This window comes from Macaca fascicularis, chromosome 3 (genome assembly GCF_037993035.2).
Source record: "Macaca fascicularis isolate 582-1 chromosome 3, T2T-MFA8v1.1".
In the NCBI taxonomy this organism is placed as follows: domain Eukaryota; kingdom Metazoa; phylum Chordata; class Mammalia; order Primates; family Cercopithecidae; genus Macaca; species Macaca fascicularis.
In genome coordinates, this window is record NC_088377.1 from 74,109,711 (window position 1) to 74,136,277 (window position 26,567).

Consider the following 26,567-nt stretch of genomic DNA (forward strand, 5'->3'; position numbering starts at 1 on the left):
ACTAAAAAAAATACAAAAATTAGCCAGGCGTGGTGGTGGGCACCTGTAATCCCAGCTACTCAGGAGGCCGAGGCAGGAGAATCACTTGAACCCAGGTGGCAGAGGTCGCAGTGAGCCGAGATCGAGCCACTGTACTCCAGCTGGAGCAACAGAGTGAGACTCTGTCTCAAAAAAAAAAAAAAAAAATCACTCTCAGTCACCCCTTGATATAACTGGAGATCTGAGATAATATAACAACTGTAGCAACGCTATGGACCAGAGAGGGGACAGGAGGCTTCCCCAAGGGCTGTAGTTCAGTAATCCATTAACAAAAGTCTCCCTTTTAAAGTCTCTGTCTTGTTGTCTTTTTTTTTTTTTTCTTGCTTTTAAGACAGAGTCTCACTCTGTCACCCAGGCTGGAGTGAAGTGGCATGATCTCAGCTCACGCAGCTTCATGTGATTCTCCTGCCTCAGCCTCCTAAGTAGCTGGGACTACAGACATGTGCCACCACGCCCAGCTAATTTTTGTATTTTTTTTTTTTAGCAGACTTGGGGTTTCACTGTGTTGCCCAGGCTGGTCTTGAACTCCTGACCTCAAGTGATCCTCCCGCCTCAGGCTCCCAAAGTGCTGGGATTACAGGCGTGAGCCACCATGCCCAGCCAAGTCTCCTTCTTGAGTCTAAATTGCTTCAAATGCATAGAAGCTCCCATAAAGTTGAAATATAACATACAGCAAAGTAAGTCATAGGGGCTATGTAGGAATTAATGTTTCATGAAATGCAGACATTTATGTACAGACAGGTGATGTTATAGATAATAAAGCTAGGACAGGTGATGACCTAAGTCTATTTTGCTGAGCAAAGGGTACCAAAGGGCAAAAGACATCAATTAAGAGGACCATTCATCTCAATATTTAACTCTGATGTGACTGTTTAAGTTTCATTCCAACAGACATTACCCAGAATACTGAATAATAGAACTGCTAAGAAAGGGAATATGTTACCATTAACGTCTTACCGTTAAAGTAGAATTTCAGCCTATTGGCAAATACATTGGTTCCTGGGATATTGAGCTTTGAAGCAACATGCTCTACAATACTCCTAAAGCCACCAGATATTAGGAAAACCTGAACATTTCGCTCCTGTAGGCGACTTACCAGCTCCCTGCAAAAATAATATACAAAATACCAAACACTGAGTAATACAAAAAGAAAAAAAAAAAAAGGAAACATGAAGAGGGAACTAAGATATATTTTATTCTCCTGAATGCATTTGCCTGAGGTATATATATATATTTTTTTGTTTGTTTGTTTGTTTTTTGTTGAGACGGAGTCTCGCTCTCTCGCCCGGGCTGGAGTGCAGTGGCCGGATCTCAGCTCACTGCAAGCTCCGCCTCCCAGGTTTACGCCATTCTCCTGCCTCAGCCTCCCGTGTAGCTGGGACTACAGGCGCCCGCCACCTCGCCCGGCTAATTTTTTGTATTTTTAGTAGAGACGGGGTTTCACCGTGTTAGCCAGGATGGTCTCGATCTCCTGACCTCGTGATCCGCCCGTCTCGGCCTCCCAAAGTGCTAGGATTACAGGCTTGAGCCACCGCGCCCGGCCTGCCTGAGGTATATTTGACAAGGTATATTGCCTGGGGAGTTAATGTTTTATATATGTTTTTCTTTTTCTTTTTTTTTTCTTTTTGAGATGGAGTCTCGCTCTGTTGCCCAGGCTGCAGTGCAGTGGTGTGATCTCAGCTTACAGCATCCTCTGCCTCCAGGGTTCCAGCAATTATCCTCCCTCAGCCTCAAGGGTAACTGGGATTACAGGCACCTGCCACCACACCCAGCTACTTTATTTTATTTTATTTTATTTTTTGAGATGGAGTCTCGCTCTGTCACCAGGCTGGAGTACAGTGGCGCGATCTCGGCTCACTGCAACCTCTGCCTACCAGATTCAAGCGATTCTCTTGCGTCAGCCTCCCAAGTAGCTGGGACAACAGACGCAGCCACCATGTCCAGCTAATTTTTGTATTTTAAATAGACACAGGGTTTCACCATGTTGGCCAGGATGGTCTCCATCTCTTGACCTTGTGGTCCGCCCGCCTTGGCCTCCCCAAGTGCTGAAGTGCGAACCACCACGCCGGACCAACTTTTTTTGCATTTTTAGTAGAGACGGGGTTTCACCATGTTGGCCAGGCTAGTCATGAACTCCTGACCTCAGGTGATCTGCCCGCCTCAGCCTTTCAAAATGCTGGGATTACATGCATGCGCCACCAGGCCCGGCCTTATATATGTTTTTCTAAATGCACTTAGAAATCAATGGGTAGAGTTTGGCTACTTCAGGAAACCATTCCAGAACTCTACTCTGTCCATGGACCCAGAACAACACAAGATGAGGACAAACAAGGAAAACTTAGGTTTTCCGTGGAGAAAGAGGAAAGGCAGAAACAGACAGGACCACACAACCAGCCAGACAAGACCATGTGTAAGTACCAAAAGAACCACACAGGCTACGCCTTTAAATCCAGCAATTTGGGAGGCCGAGGTAGAAAATCACTTGAGGCCAGGAGCTTGAGAACAGCCTGGGCAACATAGCAAGACCCCATCTCTACAAAAAATATTTTAAAGGCTGGGTATAGTGGTTCAAACCTATAATTCCAATATTTTGGGAGGCTGAGGTGGGAAAATTGATCATTTGAGCCCACAAGTTCAAGACCAGCCTGGTGAACATAGTGAGACCCTGTGTCTACAGAAAATTTTTAAAAAATAATTAGGCATGGTGGTCTACATCTGTAGTCCCAGCTACTTAGGAAGCTGAAGCAGGAGGATCCCTTGAGCCCAGAAGGTTGATGCTGCAGTGAGCTATATTCATGCCACTGCACTCCAGCCTGGGTGACAAAGCAAGACCCTGTCTCTCAAAAAAAAAATTTTTTTTTTAATTAGCTGGGCATGGTGGCATGCACCTATAGTCCCCACTACTAAGGAGGCTAAGGTGGAAGGGCCACTTGACCCCAGGAGTTCAACGCTGCAGTGAGCCATGACTGTACTCCAACATGGGCAACAGAATGAGACGCTGACTCTAAAAAAAATAATAATAGGCCGGGTGCAGTGGCTCACAGCTATAATCCCAGCACTTTGGGAGGCCCAGGCAGGCGGATCACTTGAGGTCAAGAGTTCAAGACCAGCATGGCCAACATGGTGAAACCCATCTCTACTAAAAATACAAAAATTACCCAGGTGTGGTGGCGGGGACCTATAATCCCAGCTACTCAGGAGGCTGAGGCAGGAGAATTGCATGAACCTGGGAGGCAGAAGTTGCAGTGAGCTGAGATTGCACCACTGCACTCCAGCCTGAGTGACAGAGTGAGACTTCATCTTGAAAAAATAAATAAAAATTTAAAAAATAATAATAAAATTAAAAAATAAAAATGAAAATAAATAAATCACCCAGAGGTCACTCTAAAGCAATAGTTAGATGCTCTCAGGAGGACTTGCCCCCCAACACTGGTGCTGAAATACACCTGGAGCAGGGGCTCCTCTTACCTTATGCCGGGGGTCAGGTGTGGGGGGTGCTCTGCTATGAGTCTCTGCACCTGCTCCCTGGAGGGCTGGATGAGGGCTAAGCGCTCTGTGAGAGCAGATTTGAAAGGCACTGCCCCGCCCATGGCTCGCCGTGTCCTAGGAGGGAGACCCAACAGTCAGGCCAGCCAGGTTCGCTGTCCTCGAGGTTAACATACCTTACTGCCCCAGGCCTGCACAACATCCACCGACAGGAAGATGCTACCAAGAGCCCCACTGTACAACAGACAGGCTTTGCTGCTATGAGAGCAAGGCCTTGGAATAAATTTTCGAAGGACTGCTTGAATATAACATTAACAGGCCGGGCGCAGTGGCTCACGCCTGTAATCCCAGCACTTGGGGAGGCTGAGGCGGGCGGATCACCTGAGGTTGGAAGTTCAAGACTAGCCAGACCAACATGGAGAGACACCGTGTCTACTAAAAATACAAAAGTAGCCTGGTATGGTGGCACACGCCTGTAATCCCAGCTACTCAGGAGGCAGAGGCAGGAGAATTGCTTGAACCCGGAGGTGGAGGTTGCGGTGAGCCGAGATCACGCCACTGCACTCCAGCCGGGGCAACGAGAGTGAAACTGTCTCAGAAAAAAAAGAAAAGAAAAAGAAAATAACATTAAAAGGCCAGTGTGCAGTGACTCATGCCTATAATTCCAAACACTTTGGGAAGCTGAGGTGGGCAGATCATCTGAAGCCAGGAGCTTGAGACCAGCCTGGCCAACATGGCAAAACCCCATCTCTACTAAAAAAATGCAAAAATTCGACGGGCCTGGGGGTGCGCGTCTGTAATCCCAGCTACTTGGGAGGCTGAGGCAGGAAAATTGCTGGAACCCGGGAGGCAAAGGTTGCAGTGAGCCGAGATTGTGTCACTGTACTCCAGCCTGGGCGACAAAATGAGACTCCGTCTTGGGAAAAAAAAAAAAATGACACAGTGCATGACTGGGGGACTGGGACTGCAGAGGGAGATGCCCAGCTGCAGGGCGGGAGGGTAGGAGGGAGGGAGGGAGGGACTCTGCTCCAGGATCCACTAAGAGACTCTGAACCTTTACAGGGAACCACTAAGGCCACACTTTAAACCATGACACAAAGCCACTGGACACCTGGGTCCCGCTCCCCAGGCCACCTTCTTTGGTTAGTGATGGTCGTCATTCCCCTGATCAAGCTAAGAACATGTCTTATCCATGTTTGTTTATTATAAATATTTATATAAACGAATGAATATGTCAAATTAAACTCTAAGGGATGAAAGAAAAAGCCTAGTGCTCATGTTCCATAGCCAGGGTCTAGCACTTCATCCAAAACAGTCACTCTTTAGAAAGTCTTTATCATTTCATAAAGTGGATAAATGCTATCCCTACATTTCTGACACCGCGTCCTCAACGCCACAGATTTTGGCTAGCTCATCGATTCCTTCTTCTCTAATGACGGTGCTGTCAACATCAAAACATACAGCATCTGCTGAGTAGAACAGCTTCCTTAGCTCTGAGTGGGAGACCATTGTTGGAAGAATTTTCCTTCTACAAGAAAAAAAGATAAATGTATTTAAAAGATAAATGTATTTAAAGACATCAAATACAATTCTGAAAAGATCCCACCTTGCCTACTAAGCCAATCTAAATTGTGTCGAAGTCAGTGCAGGCCACATAAGAGTGTACTCACGGATTCATTTGTTTTTCCTTTTTGTTTACTTCCCACACTACACCAATTTCTTCTTTCTTCTTTTTTTTTTTTAGTGGAGTCTTACTCTGTTGTCCAGGCTGGAGGGCAGTGGTACGATCTTGGCTTACTGTAACCTCCACCTCTCGGGTTCAAGTGATTCTTGTGCCTCAGCCTCCTGAGTAGCTCAAATACCTGTGCCTCCTTGAAGCCTTCTTTCTTTTCTTTTAGTTATATATATATATATACACACACATATATATATATATATTTTTTTTTTTACCTAATTGTAGCAAGGAAGCAAGCATTAAAGCAGAGGTGTGCATAAGTCTCTATGGGCATATAGGAAAAATGTTTTGCTTTATCTATGAAATAGGGCTTCAGACTGGACACAGTGGCTCATCCCTGTAATCCCAGCACTTTGGGAGGCTAAGGCAGGAGGAGGATTGCTTGAGGCCAGGAGTTCGAGACCAGTGTGGGCAACAGAGAGAGATCAAGTCTCTACTAAAAATAATAATACAAAAAATTAGCTGGGTGTGGTGGTACACGCCTGTAATCCCAGCTACTTGGGACACTGAGGCAGGAGAATCACTTGAACCCAGGAGGTGGAGCTGCAGTGAGCTGAGATCGTGCCACTGCACTCCAGTATGGGCAACAGAGCAAGACCCTGACTCTAACTAAAAGAAAAAAAAAGACGGCTTCAAGGAGGCACAGGTATTTGAGCTGAATCTGACAGGTAAGTGGCCCTCTGAGTGGGTTGTCAAAGGGCAGGGCATCGATTTGGCAAGTGCTGGGAGGAGAGGAAGGGAGGTAGAGACAAGGAGAGAGGCTTGTGATGGCAGAGGGAGGAGCATGAGCAAAGACAAGGAGGAGGAAGCAGATGACCTGCTGGAAGCTATCCCGTGGCTTGGCCCAGGGGCCTGGCAGTGCATCAGGAGTTCAGACTAAGCGGGTCCTAGGGCCAGGCTAAGGAGTTTAGACTTTAACTTCCAGATACTGGGAAAGGCTTTAAGCCTCAGAAGAAAGGTCAGAGCTAAATATAACGGCTTAACATACACAACATTGCCAATGTAGAGGTGCTAGTTGAAGACGTGATCTGATTAAAGTCCAGGGAGAGGCTGGGTGTAGTGGCTCATGCCTGTAATCCCAGCACTCTGGGAGGCTGAGGCGGGAGGATCACATGAGGCCAGGAATTCAAGACCAGCCTGGCCAACATGGCAAAACCCCAGCTGTACTAAAAAAAATAAAAATTAGCCGGGCAGGATGGCGTGCACCTGTAGTCCCAGCTACTCAGGAGGCTGAGGCAGGAGAATCTCTTAAACCTGGGAGGTGGAGATTGCAGTGAGCCAAGATCACACCACTGCACCAGGATGGGGCCACAGAGTGAGACCCTGTCTCAAGAAAATAAAAAATCATAAAAATAAAGTCCAGGGAGAATAGAAAGAGGGAGAAGAGAAGAGCGCTAAGGACAGAGCCTGCAGGACCACCACCTTTACGTCCTGACTTGAGTCTGGGAAGGAGAAGGGGAAAATGGTGAAGGTACAGGAAGAAACTCTGGGAGGCACACTGCTACAGAAGCTGCAGAGGACAGGGAGCCAAAACGAATTTTTATTTATTTATTTATTTTTTGAGACAAGTTCTCACTCTGTCACCCAGGCTGGAGTGCAGTGGTACAATCATGGCTCACTGCAGCCTCCAACTCCAGGGTTCAAGCGATCTTCCTGCCTCAGCCTCCCAAGTAGCTGGGACTACAGGTGCACGCCACTATGCTTGGCTAATTTTTAAATTTGGTTTTTGAAGAGATGGGGGTCTTGCTATGTTGCCCAGACTGGTCTTCAACTCCTGGACTCAAGCAATCCTCCCACCTAGGTCTCCCAAAGTGCTGGGATTACAGGCATGAGCCCCCATGCCTGGCCTTTATTTTTTATAAAATCTTTGGACTAGTCTCAAAAAAAAAAAAAAAAAAAAAAATCTTTGGACTAGACTTAGGGCGAAAGGGATCCTCAAGATTGCCTAGACCAGCCTCCTATCAGAGACTAATATGTCAAATACAAGGCTACACAGATGATGTAAATAATCTATATTTAGAAAAGACTGTGGTTAAAAACACACTCAAAGCAGCTGACCAACCCACTGCTCAACTGATTTCCAACCAATGCAGTTGGCAGAATAATGCCATTTAAAGTTGACCTGGGAAAAAAAATCTTTTAAGTCAGGGGTCAGCAAACTATGGCTTGTAGGCCAAATCTACCCTGCCACCTGGTTTTGTATGGCTCACAAGTAAGAACGATTTTTACATTTTATTTTACTTTACTTTTTTTGAGACAGGATCTCATTCTGTCACCCAGACTGGAGTGCAGTGGTGCCATCATAGCTCACGGCAGCCTCAAACTCCTGGGCTCAAGTGATCCTTCCATCTTGGCCTCTAGAGTAGCTGCGACTACAGGTGTGAGCCACCATGCTCAGCTGATTTTTACATTTTAAACGGTTGAAAAAAAAATCAAAAGAAGAAGAATATTTTTTGACACGTAAAAACTAATGAAATTCAAATTTCAGGCTGGCTACAGTGGCTCACGCCTGTAATCCTAGCACTGTGGGAGGCTGAGGTGGGAGGATTACTTGAAGCCAGGAGTTCAACACCTATCTGGGCAACATACCAAGACTCCATCTCTACAAAAGTATTTTTATAATTAGCCAGGTGTAGTGGCACGCGCCTATAGACCTAGCTACTCAGGAGGGTGAGGCAGAAGGATTGCTTGAGCACAGGAGTTTGAGGCTGCAGTGAGCTACGACCATGAAATTCCACTCCAGCCTGGGTGACAGAGTGAGATGAGAGCCTGTCTCAAAAGTAATAATAATAAGTAAAAATGAAATTCAAATTTCAGTGTCTATTAATAAATCCTTTTTTTCTTTTTTCTGAGAAGGAGTTTCGCTCTGTCACCCAGGCTGCAGTGCAGTGGCGCAATCTTGACTCACTGCAACCTCTGCCTCCCAGGTTTAAGTGATTCTCCTGCCTCAGCCTCCCAAGTAGCTGGGATTATAGGCACATGCCACCACGCCCAGCTAATTTTTGTATTTTTAGTAGAGATGGGGTTTCACCATGTTGGCCGGTCTGGTCTCGAACTCCTGACCTCAAATGATCCTCCTGCCTCAGCCTCCCAAAGAGCTGGGATTATAGGCATGAGCCACTGTACCCTACCAGAGCCACTGCACCCAGCCATTAACATAATGTCTTTATTACACACTTTATGTCCTCATGATCTGGCTCCCATGCCTATGTATTTTACCAACCTCATTCCCCACAAATATACATACACACACACACATTTTTACACACACACATTATTCACATGCACACGCACACACATACACAAACACACACTTTTTTAAATTTTGAGTTAGGGCCTTACTCTGTCACCAAGGCTGGAGTGCAGTGGTGCAATCGCAGCTCACTGCAACCTCTGCCTCCCTGGCTCAAGCGATTCTCCCACTTCAGCCTTCTGAGCATTTGGGACTACAGGCAGGCACGATGTCTGGCTAATTTTTTGTATTTTTAGTAGAGATGGTGTTTTGCCATGTTGCCCAGAGTGGTCTCAAACTTTTGGAATAAAATGATCCATGCGACTCGGCCTCCCAAAGTGCTGGGACTACAGGCGTGAGCAATCGTGCCTGGTCAAACACACAATTTATGGCTCAAGGAATACTAAGGACTTTTTTTTTTTTTTTTTTTTTTTTTGAGACAGAGTCTTGCTCTGTCACGCAGGCTGGAGTATAGTGCAGTGGCACAATTTCGGCTCACTGCAACCTCCCCCTCCCAGGTTCAAGCAATTATCCTCCCTCAGCATCCTGAGTAGTTGAGACTACAGGTGCATGCCACCATATCCAGCTAATTTTTGTATTTTGAGTAGAGACAGGGTTTCACCATGTTGCCCAGGCTGGTCTTGAACTCCTGACCTCAGGCGATCCACCTGTCTTGGCCTCCCAAAGTGCTGGGATTATAGGCATGAGCCACTGCACCCAGCCTATGTCATGTGTTTTTATTCCTCTACACCCTTTCAAATGTTGCTTCTCTGCCTGGAATCACCATATCCCCCATGTCATGAAGCAAGTCCTACTTCTTCATGGTGTAGATCAAGTGGCCTCCCCTATACCACATTATTTCCACCCCATCAACCCAGAAAATCAGTCAATCACTCCAGTTGAATTATCTTCTATCACTGCACCCAGCACTCAATAGGTGTTAGTTAAATATTTCATGAATTAAATATTTTATGAATTAAATAGAGTGGAACCTAAGCAGTTATTAAGAACTGAACAAGAGGTTGGCTGCAGTGGCTCACACTTGTAATCCCAGCACTTTGGGAGGCCGAGGCAGGAGGATCACTTGAGGTCAGGAGTTCGAGACCAGCCTGGCCAACATGGTGAAACCCCATCTCTACTAAAAATACAAAAATTAGCCAGGCGTGGTGGCAGCCACCTGTAATCCAAGCTACTTGGGAAGCAGAGGCGGGAGAATCACTTGAATACAGGAGAATCTCTTGAACCTGGGAGGTAGAGAGGTGGAGACTGCATTGAGCCGAGATCGCACCACTGCACCACTGCACTGCACTGCAGCCTGGGCGACAGACCGAGACTCCATTTCAAAAAAAAACTCAACAAGGGCCAGCATGGTGGCTGACACCTGTAATCCCAGGACTTTGGGAGGCCAAGACAGGTGGATTGCTTAAGGCTAGGAGCTTGAGACCAGCCTGGCCAACATGGTGAAACTCTGTCTCTATTTAAAAAAAAAAAAAAAAAAAAGGATAAAAAATAAAAAGAAACCAGTCATTTGGCTTTGGTCCAGCAGGAATCAAGCTAATTCATACTACATGACCAGGCAGGGTCGCTGTAAAGACCTTGAAGTCAGCAGGTCTATCGGCAGAGAAGCATCACTTACTGTAGCATAATTCCACTAAGAATGGAAAATGAACCATAGGTGAGTGAAGAGGTAGCCAGAAACAAATGGTTTAAGAGGAGCTAAAATAAATGGGATAAGCTAAAGGACTTTTTAAGAAGGTACATGAGAAGGCTGGGTGCTGTGGCTCATGCCTATAATCCCAGCACTTTGGGAGGCTGAGCTGGGTGGATCACCTCAGGTCGAGAGTTCGAGACCAGCCTGACCAACAGGGAGAAACCCCGTCTCTACTAAAAATACAAAATTAGCTGGATGTGGTGCCACATACCTGTCATCCCAGCTACTCAGGAGGCTGAGGCAAGAGAATCACTTGAACCTGGGAGGTAGAGGTTGCGGTGAGCCGAGCTTGCACTATTGCACTCCAGCCTGGGCAACAAGAGTGAAACTCCGTCTCCAAAAAAAAAAAAAAGAAGATGCATGAGGCAAATGAGGCAACACAACATAACTAAGAATGGGCAATGCTCCTGAGAACGACTGACGGGCACCAGAACCTCAAAGCCAGTCCCCAGGAACCCTGACACAAGACCCAAAGAGGAATGCATAATGCATGGGCGCCATCCTCAAGAGGCTTCCAGTCTTGTCGAAATGATCAGACAAATAATTACTGGTCATGTTTGAAAAACCAGTGACTTTGGCCAGGAGCGGTGGCTCACACCTGTAATCCCAGCACTTTGGGAGGCCAAGGCAGGTGAATCACGAGGTCAGAAGTTTGAGACCAGCCTGGCCAACATGGTGAAACTCCATCTCTACTAAAAGTACAAAAATTAGTCGGGCACCTCTAATTCTAGCCACTCAGGAGGCCGAGCCAGGAGAATCGCTTGAACCTGGGAGGCGGAGGTTGCAGTGAGCTGAGATCCCACCACTGCACTCTAGCCTGGGCAACAAGAGCAAGACTCCATCTGAAAAAAAAAAAAAAAAAAAAAAAGGCAAACCAGGTACTTGAACCTCTTTCCAACCAATGACACTTTAATGAGATTGGCTGGGCACAGTGGCTCACACTTGTAATAATCCCAGCAGGATCATTTGAACCCAGGAGTTTGAGATCAGTTCTTGAGAACATAGCAAGATTCCTTCTCTTAAAAAAAAAAAAAAGAAAAAGAAAAATTGGTGGGGCATGGTGGTGCACGCCTGTGGTCCCAGATACTCAAGAGCCTGAGGCGGGAGGATGGCTTGAGCCCAGGAGTTCAAGGGTGCAGTGAGCCGAGATCAGGCCACAGCACTCCAGCTTGGGTGACAGAGTGAGACATTGTCTCAGAAAAAAAGCAAGACCATCAGCCTAGAGTTTGAAAGGAAATGTACATTTCCTCCACTAAAAGTTAGAACTGATTTACACATCCCCAGCTGACCACTAGGCCTGATATACAGCTCAGAATTGTTGACACCTGCCTTCTGGGTTGTAATGTGGTCCCAAGGAGAAAACAGAATATTTTTGGCTTTTTTTCAAGACAAAGTCTCACTCTGTCACCCACACTGAAGTGCCAATGGTATAATCATAGCTCACTGCAGCCTCATCCTCCTGGGCTGAAGTGATCCTCCCCCCTCAGCCTCCTGAGTAGCAGAGACTACAGGCACACACCACCACACCCAGCTAAGTTATTATTATTAATATTTTTGTAGAGATGAGGTCTCACTATGTTACCCAGGCTGGTCTTGAATTCCTGGCCTCAAACGATCCTCCCATCCTGGCTCCCAAAGTGCTAGGATTATAAGCATGAGCCACAGTGCTGGCCAAAATAGAACATTAGAGACACACTTTACATTGAATTTACTTGGAAGGCTGATTCTTTTTCCACACCCTCCCTAAGACAGCGAGCTGGATTTTAGGACCTTAACTCTGCCCCTGAAATGGTCAGGCCAGGGGAGATGGCCTTTACCTTTTGGATTACAAGAGTATCAACTCCCTCCCTGCTTGATTGAGCAGCAGAGCAAACTTGGCCACAGCTCCTTTTAGCTCTTCCCATCCTGCTCTGCAAAATGCTGTACCTCCCTGTACACTTCTGATTTCCTCCTTTTTAATTTTTATTTTTATTTTTGAGATGGGGTCTCACTCTGTTGCCCAGGCTGGAGTGCAGTGATGTGATCTCGGCTCACTGCAACCTCCGCCTCTTGGGTTCAAACGATTCTCCTGCCTCCCGAGTAGCTGGGATTACAGGCGCCTGCCACCACGCCTGGCTAATTCTTTTGTACTTTTTAGTAGAGACAGGGTTTCACCATGTTGGTCAGGCCAGTCTCAAACTCCTGACCTCAAGTGATCCACCTGCCTCAGCCTCCCAAAGTGTAGGAATGACAGGTGTGAGCCACCACGCCTGGCCAATTTCCTCCTCTTTTCATTGTCTCTACCAGGAGTGACTCGCAATCCATGTGTATTTAAAATTCTCGTGGCTATAGAGGAAAAAAATCTGCTGAGTAAGGTCAGTTGCTTCAAAGTAAATTGTGTATATCAGAATTCCACACACAGAAAAATCATTGCCGGAGAATGGACTCTGGATTCTTCATATTTGGCTCTAACAGGGAGGGAGAGGGCAGGGCCAGGGGTAGAAGACATGCCGGTGGGAAGGTCTATTCTCAGATTCTCAGACACAGCGGCTCCCAGGCCCCATCTGGACCACTGTCTTCTGCAGCTCAGAACAGAACTTCTGCCTGGCTGGCCCCAGCTACTTCATCTGGGGCAAGCAAAGGACCAACGGATTTAAAAACAAAACAAAACAAAAAAGTCACTGCTGACAAGGGCTTCTTGCCCCTAGTTCCAAAGTACAAAAGCAAGTTTTCCTGCAGGACCAGGCCTCGGAGGCCTGATTTTGGATAAGAGGAAAAAAGCTCCTCGCCCAAACAAACGCTTTCCAACTTCTCAATCTCTGTATCTTTCAACAGGCTTCTAAGATCACCTTACTTCCTTCACCTTGTTAGGACTGACCTCTTACCTTCACCTGTGTAAGGAAAAATTAAAAGCCTGTACAGAGGTTGTGAAGGTCACACACAATTGCGAGAACCAAGCTTATTTGCTTTGGTAATAGGGATAAATTTGTTCAGGTTCCCGGGCATTGAAAGAGTACACAGTATAGCCGGGCATGGTGGCACGTGCGTGCAATTCCAGCTACTGGGGAGGCTAAGGCAGGAGAATTGCTTGAACCTGGGAGGCAGAGGTTGCAGTGAGCCGAGATTGTGCCACACTGCACTCCAGCCTGGGCGACAGAGCGAGACTCCATCTCAAAAAAAAAAAAGAGTACACAGTAGATTTTGAAAAGCTTCTGAATCAGAGGAGAGTCAAACAGGGAACTCCCTATAACAAGGGTTGGGATCCTCAGCACATGCACTTACACTATATTTTATTTTATCTTTTGTTTAGAGATGGAGTCTCGCTCTGTCACTCAAGCTGGAGTGCAGTGGTGTGATTTCGGCTCACTGCACTCTCTGCCTCCCGGGTTCAAGTGATTCTCATGCCTCAGCCTCCCGAATTGCTGGGATCAGAAGTGTGTGCCACCACACCCAGGTAATTTTTGTATTTTTGGTACAGACCGGGTTTCACCATGTTGGGCAGGCTAGTCTCGAACTCCTGACCTCAGGTGATCTGCTCACCTCGGCCTCCTAAAGTGCGGGGATTACAGGTGTGAGCCACCATGCCCGGCCTTATGCTATATTTTATGATTAAAAAAAAAAAAAAAAAGCCAGCGCAGCCATAAAAAAGAATGACATCATGTCCTTTGCTGCAACATAGATACATCTGGAGGCCGTTATCCTAAGTGAATTAGCGCAGGAACAGAAAACCAAATACCACATGTTCTCACTTAAAAGTGGGAGCTAAACTGGGTACATGTGGATACAAAGACGGGAAAAACACAGTAATGGCCACGTGCAGTGGCTCACACCTGTAATCCCAGCACTTTGGGAGGCCGAGGCGGGCAACTCACTTGAGATCAGGAGTTCGAGACCAGCATGGCCAACATGGTGAAACGCTGTCCCTACTAAATATACAAAAATTAGCCAGGCATGGTGGTGGGCACCTGTAATCCCAGCTACTCAGGAGGCTGAGGCAGGAGAATCACTTGACCCCAGGAGGTGGAGGTTGCAGTGAGCTAAGATCACACCATTGTGTTCCAGTCTGGGCGACAGAGCGAGACTGTGTAAAAACAAAAAACAAACAAAAAAAAGGATACTGAGGACTACAAGAAGGCAGCGGAAGGAGGGCAAAGACTGAGAAACTACCTACTGGGTACCGTGCTCAATCCCTGGGTGAGGAGATCAATCATACCCCAAACCTCAGCATCATGTGATATACCCATGTAACAAACCTGCACATGTACTCCTTGAAGCTAAAATAAAAGTTGAAATGATATGTAATATAACCAGCTATTCTGGGAAGCTGAGATCTTCTGCATGCCACATAGTTGACATCAATTTTTAAAATTCAGGTGAGGAGTAAATGCCGGCCGGGCGCGGTGGCTCACGCCTGTAATCCCAGCACTTTGGGAGGCCGAGGCAGATGGATGACCTAAGGTCGGGAGTTCAAGACCAGCCTGGCCGACATGGCGAAACCCGTCTCTACTAAACATATAAAAATTAATCAGGTGTGGTGGCCCGCACCTGTAATCCCAGCTACTCAGGAGGCTGAGACAGGAGAATCACTTGAACCCAGGAGGTGGAGGTTGCAGTAAGCCAAGATCACACCACTGCACTCCAGCCCAGGTGACAGAGCAAGACTCTGTCTCAAAAAAGAGTGAACTGCTAGCAGATAGACAAACGTTTAACAGTTCAATGCATAAAAACATTCCAATGACAGCAAAAAAAACCAAGAAAAGGCAAATCAGACTCACGTGTCTCCAGTGCTAGATTTCTAGTAGACCACACTCTTCTCTTCCTGTTCCTTCCCTAGATAAAAATGCAGAACAAAGTTCTGACTACAGATTTCTTCAAGAAAGACCTGTGGATTCTGCAAGAGCAAGAGCCTAGAAAGAGAGAATGAGGAAATGAACATCGTAGTCCACACACAAAACAGGAAAGAGGGAGGCTGTCTGGCTTCACTCTCTCTCCTGGTACGACTGGCACAAAAACGGGTCAGAGGCAAAATTTCCTAAGACTGCTTCCTCTGCGAAATGCTTTACTCCTACCCCCTTCAATCACTGTAGAGTCAACATACTCTTTTCTATGGCTTCAATTCTGCAAGGTTCAGGTCTGACAGGAAATCACATATACCTGATTAGCAGGGTACAAAGGCAAGGGAGAGGGAAAGAGAATCTCTTGGGAGAACTAAATGCATAGACAAAGAAGCAGACTTGGGCGGGTGCGGTGGTTGATGTCTGTAATCCCAATACTTTGGGAGGCCAAGGCAGATGGGCCACTTGAGGTCACGAGTTCGAGACCAGCCTGGCCAACATGGTAAAACCCCATCTCTACTAAAAATACAATAATTAGCCTGCTGGTAACAGTGTGTGCCTGTAATCCCAGCTATTTGAAAGGCTGAGGCAGGAGAATCGCTTGAACCCAGCGGGCAGAGGCTGCAGTGAGCCAAGATCATACCATTTCACTCCAGCCTGGGCAAGAGAGAGACTCTGTCTCAAAAAAAAAAAAAAAAAAAAAAATTAGCCAGGTATGGTGGCACATGCCTGTGGTCCCAGCTACTCGGGAGGCTGAGGCAGGAGAACTACTTGATAAACCCCGGAAGCAGAGTCTGCAGTGAGCCAAGATCGTGCCTCTGCACTCCAGCCTGGGTGATAGAGCGAGACTCCATCTCAAAATAAATAAATAAACAAACAAACAATAAATATAATGAGGGGACAGAGACAACAGCCTTCCAAGATGAATCAGAGAAAGGATCTGCTGCCCAATTACAAGGGAGCAAAGACAACAGGTGTGTGTGTGTGTGTCTCTGAGATAGGGTCTTGCTCTGTCGCCCAGGCTGGAATGCAGCCATGCAATCATAGCTTACTGCATCCTAGAACTCCTGGGCTTAAGCAATTATCCTGCCTCAGCCTCCCGAGTAGCAGGGACTACAGATGCACACCATTATGCCCTGCTAATTTTTCATTTTTTGTAGAAACAGGGTCTCGCTATGTTGCCCAGGCTGACCTTGAACTCATGGCCTCAAGGGATCCTCCCACATCGGCCTCCCAAAGTGTTGAGATGACAGCTGTGAGCCACCACACTGGGCCTGCAGTTTCTTATAAACATATACTTACCATAAGACCCAGCAAGGCCGGGCACGGTGACTCATGCCTGTAATCCCAGCACATTAGGAGGCCGAGGTGGGCGGATCACCTGATGTCAAAAGTTTGAAACCAGCCTGACCAACATGGTGAAACCCTGTCTCTATTAAAAATACAAAATTAGCTGGGCCACCATGCTGGTAATCCCAGCTACCAGGGAGACTGAGGCAGGAGAATTGGTGAACCCTGAAGGCAGAGGTTGCAGTGAGCTCAGATCGCGCCACTGCACTCCAGCCCGGGCAACAAGAGCAAAATTCTGTCTCAAAATAAATAAACAAATAAATAATTATACTGATGGAAAGGAGCCAGACACCAGAGCACATACTGTATGGTTTCAGTTATATGAAACACTAGAGGCCGGGCACGGTGTCTCATGCCTGTAATCCCAGCACTTTGGGAGGCCAAGGTGGGTGGATCACGAGGTCAGGAGTTTGAGACCAGCCTGGCCAATATGGTAAAACCCCATCTCTACTAAAAATACAAAAAAATTATCCAGGCGTGGTGGCGGGCGCCTGTAGTCCCAGCTACTCGGGAGGTTGAGGCAGGAGGATCTCTTGAACCCAGGAGGCAGAGGTTGCAGTGAGCTGAGATTGCACCATTGCACTCCAGCCTGGGTGACAGAGTGAGACTTGGTCTCAAAAAAAAAAAAGAAAAAAAAAAAGAAGAAACACTAGAAAATACAAATGCTATAATGACAAAGATCAGATCAGTAGGGCTAGGAGTTGGGACAAGGGGCTGACTGGAAAGAGGCCCTAGGAAACTTATGGGTGATGGAAATGTGATTGTGGTGATAATTACAAGCATGAATAAATTTATCAAAATTCATCAAAATGTGCACTTAAAGAGTGCATTTTATTGCATTTAATTATATATCAATAAAACACTGGTTTTAAAAAACTCTCTCATGGGAGGCTGCTCTAGGCAACCTTGAGGATCCCTTTAACCCTAATTCTAGTCCAAGGATTTTCTAAAAAATAAAAAAGGCCGGGCGTGGTGGCTCACGCCTGTAATCCCAGCACCATTTGGGAGGCCGAGATGGGCGGATCACAAGGTCAGGAGATCGGGACCATCCTGACTAACATGGTGAAACCCCGTCTCTACTAAAAATACAAAAAAAAATTAGCCAGGCCTGGTACCAGGCACCTGTAGTCCCAGCTACTAGGGAGGCTGAGGCAGGAGAATGGCGTGAACCCAGGAGGCAGAGCTTGCGGTGAGTCAAGATCTCATCACTGCACTCTAGCCTGGGCGACAGAGCAAGACTCCATCTCAAAAAAGAAAAAAGAAAAAAAAAAAAGGTTGGGCATGGGGACTCACACCTATAATCCCAGCACTTTGGGAGGCTGAGGAGGGAGGATCGCTTGAGCCCAGGAGTTCCAGATCAGCCTGGGCAACATAGTGAAATGCCATCTCTACAAAAAATAAAATAAATGAGCCAGGCATGGTGATGCATACTTGTAGTCCCAGCTACTTGGGAGGCTGAGGCAGGAGGATCACTTGAGCTCAGGAGTTTGAGATTCCAGTGAGCTATGATTGCACGGCTACACTCTAGCCTGGGTGACCAAGTGAGACCCTGTCTCTTAAAAAAAAAAAAAAAAAAGAAAGAAAAGAAGGAAGGAAAGGAAGGCATATATTACATCATTTGAAAATTTTAAAAGTCCTGACTACTTTGTTTCACCAACATGATAGTGACAGGGCTATGGTCATGATATTGAAAACCTACTTGGCACTGTAATACAGAAATCTTGGATTTTATTATTTTCCTCCCTGATCCTCATTCCAATATCAGTCATCAAATATTTAAAAAGTAATAATATGCAAATCATACATAAAGAAAATATAGTGGCCAGGTACAGTGGTCATGCTTGTAATCCCAGCTCTTTGGGAGGTAGAGGCAGGTGGATCGCTTGAGGCCAGGAGTTTGAGACCAGCCTGGCTAACATGGTGAAACCCTGTCTCTACTAAAAATACAAAAATTAAAAAATTAGTTGGGCATAGTGGCCCACACCCATCTACTCGGGAGGCTGAGGCAGGAGAATCCTTTGAACCCTGTAGGCGGAGGATGGAGTGAGCCGAGATCGCGCCACTGCACTCCAGCCTGGGCAACAGAATGAGACTCTGTCAAAAAAAAAAAATTAAAAAAGAAAATAAAATATAGTAAATATATTTAATGAATGAAAACATGATTTAATTCCCAACTTGACGTTGTATCGTTATAACAATGTATCTGGTAAGTACTTATTTTAAAATTCTAATTCTAATGGGAAAGAAGACAAACTCGGACACTTCAACTCTGAGTTTGGGGACTGCCCCAGTCTTGCACTGAGGGTGCTCCTGTGTGCAAGGGATTGCATCATTCATTCATGCTGTTTGGCAACATGCGGCTGCTGTAAGATTAGACAAGTGAAGTTACCCAAAACATAAATCAATGAAAAGCAAGCCTGAAGATTCTAGGAAATGATCTGCCTATGCGATTAAGAAGAAATGTAGACTCAGAGAGGAAGCCTGGAAGAGGAAAAGGAAAGTCGGCAAAATCAGAAAGTTGGGTGCAGGGAAAGCACAAGCCAGGACTCACGCTGTGTCCTGGGCCTCCGGGGCTCCTTTCGGCTGCAGGGGGCCAGCGCCGGCTCCAATGCTCAGGCGAGCAGTTCCCAGGGAGGTGAACTGTGCAGACTCAGGGCCTCCACTGAACGCTCTCTTGAAATCTGCTGATAAGCAGGGTGGCTTCTGATGAGTAAACTGGAGACACCAGATCTCTGTTCTGCAAAGCCGGGCTGGGAGGACGCTTTGGCCCCGCCCCAGGGGAGGGGCTCCCGGAACCAGCCCTCTCCTCCTCCGGGGGCTCAGCGCCTGTATTCCGAGAAGTGCACGGTGCGGAGTGAGCTTTTGCTTTTTCGGCAAAGCCGCGCCCCGTGGCACCTCCGCTTTAAGCTCCTGGACCTTCAGAAGCTGCTCCGCGCTGCCGCCACCACCACTTAGGATCTAAGGGTAGGTGAGGGAAGCAAGGGACCGCTGCACTGATTTTGCAATTAATAAAACCCCGTCGGGGGGCCTCTTTTGAAATCCACGTTTGGCATTATGCGCTTGCAGCACTGTAGGTCCCAAAAGAACTTCAAAGACTACTTATATTCTTTTTTTTTTTTTTTTTTTTTTTTTTTTTGAGATGGAGTCTCTCTCGGTCGCCTGGGCTGGAGTGCAGTGGCACGATCTCGGCTTAGTGCAAGCTCCGCCTCCTGGGTTCACAGCATTCTCCTGCCTCAGCCTCCCAAGTAGCTGGGACTACAGGCGCCCGCCACCACACCCAGCTAATTTTTTGTATTTTTAGTAGAGACGGGGTTTCACCATGTTAGCCAAGATGACCTCGTGATCCGCCCACCTCGGCCTCCCAAAGTGTTGGGATTACAGGCGTGAGCCACCACACCCGGCCAAGACTACTTATATTCTCAATTAAAATGCAACCATGAGTAACAAAATGAGTCTTTGCACCTTGTTGTTATTTTATTTTTAATTTTTATTTATGTTTTTAAATAGAGATGGGGGGGCTCCCGTTCCTGGGCTCAAGCGATCCTCCCTCCTCGGCCTCCCAAAGTCTTGGGATTACAGGTGTGAGCTACCGCGCCCGGCCTATTTCTTTTTAAAATTTTTCTGGCCAGGCTCGGCGGCTCAAGCCTGTAATCCCAGCACTTTTGGAGGCTGAGGCAAGCGGATCACCTGAGGTCAGGCGTTCCAGACCAGCCTGGCCAGCATGGCAAAACTCCGTCTGGAGCAAAAATACAAAATTAGCGAGGCATGGTGGTGCATGCCTGTAGTCCCGGCTACTTGAGAGGCTGAGGCAGGAGAATTGCTTGAACCCCGGGGAAGGAGGTTGCAGTGAGCCACGATCGTGCCACTGCACTACAGCCTGAGCAACAGAGTAAGACTGGTTTAAAAATATATATATGAATTCCATGTGTCACTTGCCCAGCTCCTTGCATGTAACTACAATAAATAACGGGTGTTTCCCCCAAACATTTACCACTAGAGTTAGCTGGCTAGAGCTGGGCATCGAGGTCCACTCTAAAACACAACCTGGAACCTCAAAGGCTGACAGTCTGAACTCCAGGCTCACTCTACGTTGCTTACCCACACAGAGGATGCAATCCCTGGGGTGGGACACTTGGTCACAGCATCTCTGCCCTTAGCTACAGGACCCTCCTCACCAAAACACAATTTTTTTCCTTTCCCGAGGCTGAGTCTCACTGTTTCCCAGGCTGGAGTGCAGTGGTGTGATCTCAGCTCACTGCAACCTCCGCCTCCTGGGTTCAAGTGAGTCTCCTGCCTCAACCTCCCCAGTAGCTGGGATTACAAGCGCACGCCACCATGCCCAGCTAGTTTTTGTGTTTTTAGTAGAGACTGGGTTTCACCATGTTGGCCAGGCTGGTCTCAAACTCCTGACCTCAAATGATCTGCCCACCTCAGCCTCCCAAAGTGCTGGGATTACAGGCATGAGCCACCACACCCAGCCTGCTGTAGTTTTTTAAAAAGCATAATAGGCTGGGCACATTGGCTAACGCCTGTAATCCCAGCACTTTGGGAGGCCGAGGCGGGTGGATCACCTGAGGTCAGGAGTTCAAGACCAGCCTGGCCAACAATTTGAAACCCTGTCTCTACTAAAAATATAAAAATTAGCCTGCCATGGTGGCGCCTGCCTGTAATCCCAGCTACTTGGGAGGCTGAGGCAGGTGAATCGCTTGAACCTGGGAGGGGAGGTTGCAGTGAGGTGAGATCACGCCACTGCACTCCAGCCTGGGCAACAGAATGAGAATCCATCTCAAAAAAACACACAAAAACCAAAAGCATAATAAAAGAAACAAAATGTTAAACACCAGATGTTTGTATCTAAGTGGTAACTGAGAATTTATTTTGAGGGGAAAAGAAACTCAAGTAAGTAAATGTGGAAGGCTAGAAGAGTTAACTTATGCTATTTGTATTTCATAAATGTTTAACATTAAATATTCCTTAAAATATTAAATATTCTTAAAAATTTCAGATAAGGCCGGGCGCGGTGGCTCAAGCCTGTAATCCCAGCACTTTGGGAGGCCGAGACGGGCGGATCACAAGGTCAGGAGATCGAGACCAGCCTGGCTAATACGGTGAAACCCCGTCTCTACTAAAAAATACAAAAAACTAGCCGGGTGAGGTGGCGGGCGCCTGTAGTCCCAGCTACTCGGGAGGCTGAGGCAGGAGAATGGCGTAGACCCGGGAGGCGGAGCTTGCGGTGAGCTGAGATGCGGCCACTGCACTCCAGCCTGGGGACAGAGCGAGACTCCGTCTCAAAAAAAAAAAAAAAAAAAAAAAAAAAAAAAAAAAATTTCAGATAAAATATTTATATTTACTAAAATCTGGCTGGGTGTGGTGGTGCATGCTTGCAGTCCCAGCTACTTGGGAGGCTGAGGCGGGAGGATCATTTGAGCTCAGGATTTCAAGGTTACAGTGTGCTGTGATCATGCCACTGTTCTCCACCCTGGGTAACAGAGCAAGCCCTTGTCTCTGAAAAATTAGTTAATTAATTAAAATCTGTCACCTCTTCATGGTCCTGGAATCAACCTCACACTCACACCTGTATTAATACTTGTGGGCATGAGATGGCTGTATTGTAGACATTGTTTTGCTAGAGCACATCACATTAAAAATATATATAGTTGCCTAGAAGACACTAATGAGTGGTCACATATAACAACCAGGAGGTAATCTTGTCAGAGAAAGCAAAACTGTGAAACAGATTAAAATATGCTTCATCAGGCTGGGCAGAGTGGCTCACGCCTGTAACCTCAGCACTCTGGGAGGCCGAGGCGGGAGGATCACCTGAGGTCACGAGTTCGAGACCAGCCTGGCCAACATGATGAAACCCCATCTCTACTAAAAATACAAAAAGTAGCTAGGCCTGGTGGCGGGCACCTGTAATCTCAGCTACTGGGGAGGCTGAGGCAGAAGAATCACTTGAACCCAGGAGGCAGAGGTTGCAGTGAACCGAGATTACACCACTGCACTCTAGCCTGGGTGACAAAGCCAGACTCTGTCTAAAAACACAAAAAGCAAAAAAAAAAAAAAAAAAGCTTCAATGCTGTTCTTACTGGAATAATAGCACAAGTGAACCAAATACAATACACCATAATGAAGGCATAATTACTGGAATAATAGCACGTGAGAACCAAATACAATATAGCATAATGAAGGTATAATAAAAATATTAGCAAATTATTTTGCAAAGTTTTAATCACAATTGGTTAGTCAAAAGTAATACAGGTCATACTACTGTTCCTAAAGGTTTTCTTTCTTCTTTTTTTTTTTGTTTTGAGACAGGGTCTCACTGTCACCCAGGCTGGAGTGCAGTGGCATGATCATAGCTCACTGAAGCTTCAAACTCCTAGGCTCAAACAATCCTCTTGCCTCAGCCTTCTGAGCAGGTGGGACCACAGGTGTGTGCCACCACACGAGGCTGTTTTTTTTTATGTTTAGTAGAGCCTGGGTCTCATTAGTCTCCAACTCCTGGGCTCAAGTCCAAGCATGATCCACTTTACCCGGCTCTGAAAGATTTTCTATAGATCACATTTTTGTAAGCTAACATTTTTTTTTTTTTTTTTTTTTTCCTGAGATGGATTCTCTCTCTGTCACCCAGGCTGGAGTGCAGCAGCGTGACCTCAGCTCACTGCAACCTCTGCCTCCCGGGTTCAAGCGATTCACCTGCCTCAGCCTCCCAAGTAGGTGGGATTACAAGCATGCACCACCATGCCCGGCTAATTTTTGTATTTTTAGTACAGATGGGGTTTCACCATGTTGGACAGGCTGGTCTTGAACCCCTGGCCTCAGGTGATTCACTTGCCTTGGCCTCCCAAAGTGCTGGGATTATAGGAGTGAGCCACCGTGCCCAGCCACAAATTTTCTAATGGCTAATTATGTTAGAATCATGTACTCTTTTTAAAAGTCATTCAGTGCTAATAGCCTTCTAAAGTATAGTAAATTGAAACAAGCCCTCCGGAAACAACATGGTGTTATTCAGTAACATTGAACACAAGCGGCGGAGCGCAGTGGCTTACTCCTGTAATCCCAGCACTTTGGGAAGCTGAGGTGGGCGGATCACGAAGTCAGGAGATCAAGACCATCCTGGCTAACACGGTAAAATCCCATCTCTACTAAAAATACAAAAAAAAAAATTAGCCGGGCGTGGTGGCAGGTGCCTGTAGTCCCAGCTACTTGGGAGGCTGAGGCAGGAGAATGGCATGAACCCAAGAGGCGGAGCTGCAGTGAGCCAAGATCGCACCCCTGCACTCCAGCCTGGGCGACAGAGCGAGACTCCATCTAAAAAACAAACAAACAAAAAACATTAAACACAAGCAATTTCTACGACCCAGCAATTCCACCTGAGGAAGACACTCAGGAGAAACTGGCATGATTAAGCTGGCTGGGTGTGGTGCCTCATGCTTCTAATCCTAGCACTTTGGGAGGCCTAGATGGGAGGATCCTTTGAGCCCAGGAGTTCAAGACCACCCTGGGCAACATATTGAGAACTAATCTGTACAAAAAATAAACAAAATTAGCTGGACGTGGTGGCACACATCTCGAATCCCAAGTACTTGGGTAGCTGAGGTGGGAGGATGACTTAAGCCTAGGAGGTTGAGGCTGCGCTAAGATCACGCCACTGCACTCCAGCCTGGGTGACAGAGTGAGACTCCACCCCCCAAAAAAAAGAAAAAAAAAAAAAGAGGCTGGGTGCAGTGGCTCATGCCTGTAATCACAGTACTCTGAGAAGCTGAGGTGGGCAGATCACCTGAGGTCAGGAATTTGAGACCAGCCTGACCAACATGGAGAAACCCTGTCTCCTCTAAAAATACAAAATTAGCTGGGTGTAGTGGCGCATACCTGTAATCTTAGCTACTCAGGAGGCTGAGGCAAGAGAATCGCTTGAACCCGGGAGGCGGAGGTTGTGGTGACCCAGGATTATGCCATTGCACACCTGCCTGGGCAACAAGAACAAAACTCCGTCTCAAAAAAACAAACAAACAAACAAAAAAACTGACACTTGTATGACTGGAGGAGCCACATATATGTAAGAATTTTCACAGCAGTACTGTGAACATTCTCAGTTACTGTGATACTCCAATAGCCACCGGAAACTTTAAAAAGAGACTATCATTTAATGTCATAAATGATAACTTACAACATAAAATTCAGGACTGTAGTTACTTCTGAAAGTAAGAAAGGAAATGAGACTGAGAAAAGGTATGTAGAGTTAATAATGATACTATAACAATAATATTCCTTTAAGTAGGATGGTAGGTATACAGATGCTTTTTATATCTGTGTGTATAAAATATTTGCTAATAAATGTAATATTTCTTATCAATACATTAAATACCAATACACTGCCGTCCAGGCGCAGTGGCTCACACCTGTCATCCCAGCACTTTGGGAGGCCGAGGCAGAGCAGATCACAATGTCAGGAGATGGACACCATCCTGGCCAACATGGTGAAACTCCATCTCTACCAAAATACAAAATATTAGCCAGGCGTGGTGGCATGTGCCTGTAATCCCACCTACTCGGGAGGCCGAAGCAGGGGAATCGTGTGAACCCAGGAAGCGGAGGTTGCAGTAAGCCAAGATTGCACCACTGCACTCCAGCCTGGCGACAGGGAAAGACGCCGTCTCAAAAAAAAAACAAAAACCAATACATTAAAATAATATAAATGTCTTGAAAGAGCACAGTGAACACAGTTTGAAATGTGATTTAATATAAACATTGTCATTCAAAATAAGTCATGCCATGGAAATATGCCCATATGTCACATGAATAAGGGAAGTTGCAGAACATATATATCATTTGAGACCCCATTTTTGAACAAAGAAATCTCTATGTGTGTCTACATCCAGGTATGGTATATGGTTATATATCCATGTCTATATATCTATATAAAAAAGGAAACATTATTCATTTGTTTATATTTTTGAGACAGGGTCTGGCTCTGTCACTGTCCAGGCTGGAGTTCAGTGGTGCAATCTCAACTCACTACAATCTCTGCCTTCTGGGTTCAAGCGCTGGGATTTTGTTGTGAGCTATCTTTATAATGGAAAAAGTGGGAGAAATTTATATTACAAAGTGATATGATTACAGTATAAGAACTGTGGCAGGCCGGGCGCGGTGGCTCAAGCCTGTAATCCCAGCACTTTGGGAGGCCGAGACGGGCGGATCACGAGGTCAGGAGATCGAGACCATCCTGGCTAACACAGTGAAACCCTGTCTCTACCAAAAAATACAAAAAACTAGCTGGGCGAGGTGGCGGGCGCCTGTAGTCCCAGCTATTCCGGAGGCTGAGGCAGGAGAATGGCGTAAATCCGGGAGGTGGAGCTTGTAGTGAGCTGAGATCTGGCCACTGCACTTCAGCCTGGGCGGCAGAGCGAGACTCCGTGGCCACTGCACTTCAGCCTGGGCGGCAGAGCGAGACTCCGTCTCAAAAAAAAAAAAAAAAAGAACTGTGGCAATATTTGACTGAATCTTCCCCTTCCTCCTCCTAGAAATTATGCAAAGTGATAGGGAGATATGGTGGTAGGGGGGAATGAGGCAGAAATCCCATATTCAACAAAACTAGGAGACACAAAGTCACTGGAGACTCCAAGACCTGCACAAGGGCTACCAAAGTTACATGGGAAGAGGCAGATGCAGATCCCAGAAAACACCAGCAAAAATAGACTCTCTGAAGATGAGCCGTTCGTGCCACAGTGCAAACATGTGTTGTTTGAAACAAGCAGAGCAGAGCAGGGATAAAAAGAACTGAGGGCAAGGCTCAATCAAGCAGAAAGGGAGTTGAAACCCTTGTAACCCAAGGGGTGAAGATGCCCAAGGGGTGTAACCCAAGGTTAAGGTCCGAACACCCAGCTCACCTTCCTAGGGAGGGCGTGGGAAAAGAATCAGCCTTCCAAGTAAATTCAATGTGTGTCTCTAACATTCTGTTTTGGCCAGCACGGAAACTCACACCTGTAATCCAAACACTTTGGGAGGCCAAGGCGAGAGGATTGCTTGAGCCCGGGAATGCAAGACCAGCCTGGTTATCATAGCAAGACTCTCTCTCTCTTTTTTTTTTTGGGGGGGACAGAATCTTTCTGTGGCCCAGGCTGGAGTGCAGTGGCACGATCTCAGCTCACTGCAACCTCTGACTCCCGGATTCAAGCGATTCTCCTGCCTCAGCCT

At 46.6% G+C, this 26,567-nt stretch overlaps 1 protein-coding gene across 15 annotated transcripts in view; it reads right to left on the bottom strand.

Annotated features, from left to right (window-relative positions):
• The window catches only part of PSPH (phosphoserine phosphatase), a 43,556-nt gene that overhangs the window by 6,191 nt on the left and 10,798 nt on the right, over positions 1-26,567 (bottom strand). The window contains exons 2-7 of one of the 15 annotated variants that reach the window (XM_065541930.1): positions 24,243-24,340; positions 18,919-19,048; positions 14,958-15,089; positions 4,895-5,053; positions 3,508-3,642; positions 997-1,142 (exon numbers count right to left, since the gene is read on the bottom strand). In XM_065541930.1, coding sequence (XP_065398002.1) covers positions 997-1,142; positions 3,508-3,642; positions 4,895-5,034 — 421 coding nt within the window. In that variant the 5' untranslated portion in view covers positions 5,035-5,053; positions 14,958-15,089; positions 18,919-19,048; positions 24,243-24,340. Of the gene's footprint in view, positions 1-996; positions 1,143-3,507; positions 3,643-4,894; positions 5,054-5,195; positions 5,326-14,957; positions 15,090-18,918; positions 19,326-24,242; positions 24,341-26,567 lie in introns of those variants that run through there. The other 14 variants (XM_065541927.1, XM_074034951.1, XM_065541928.1 and 11 more) reach the window with 14 other exon arrangements.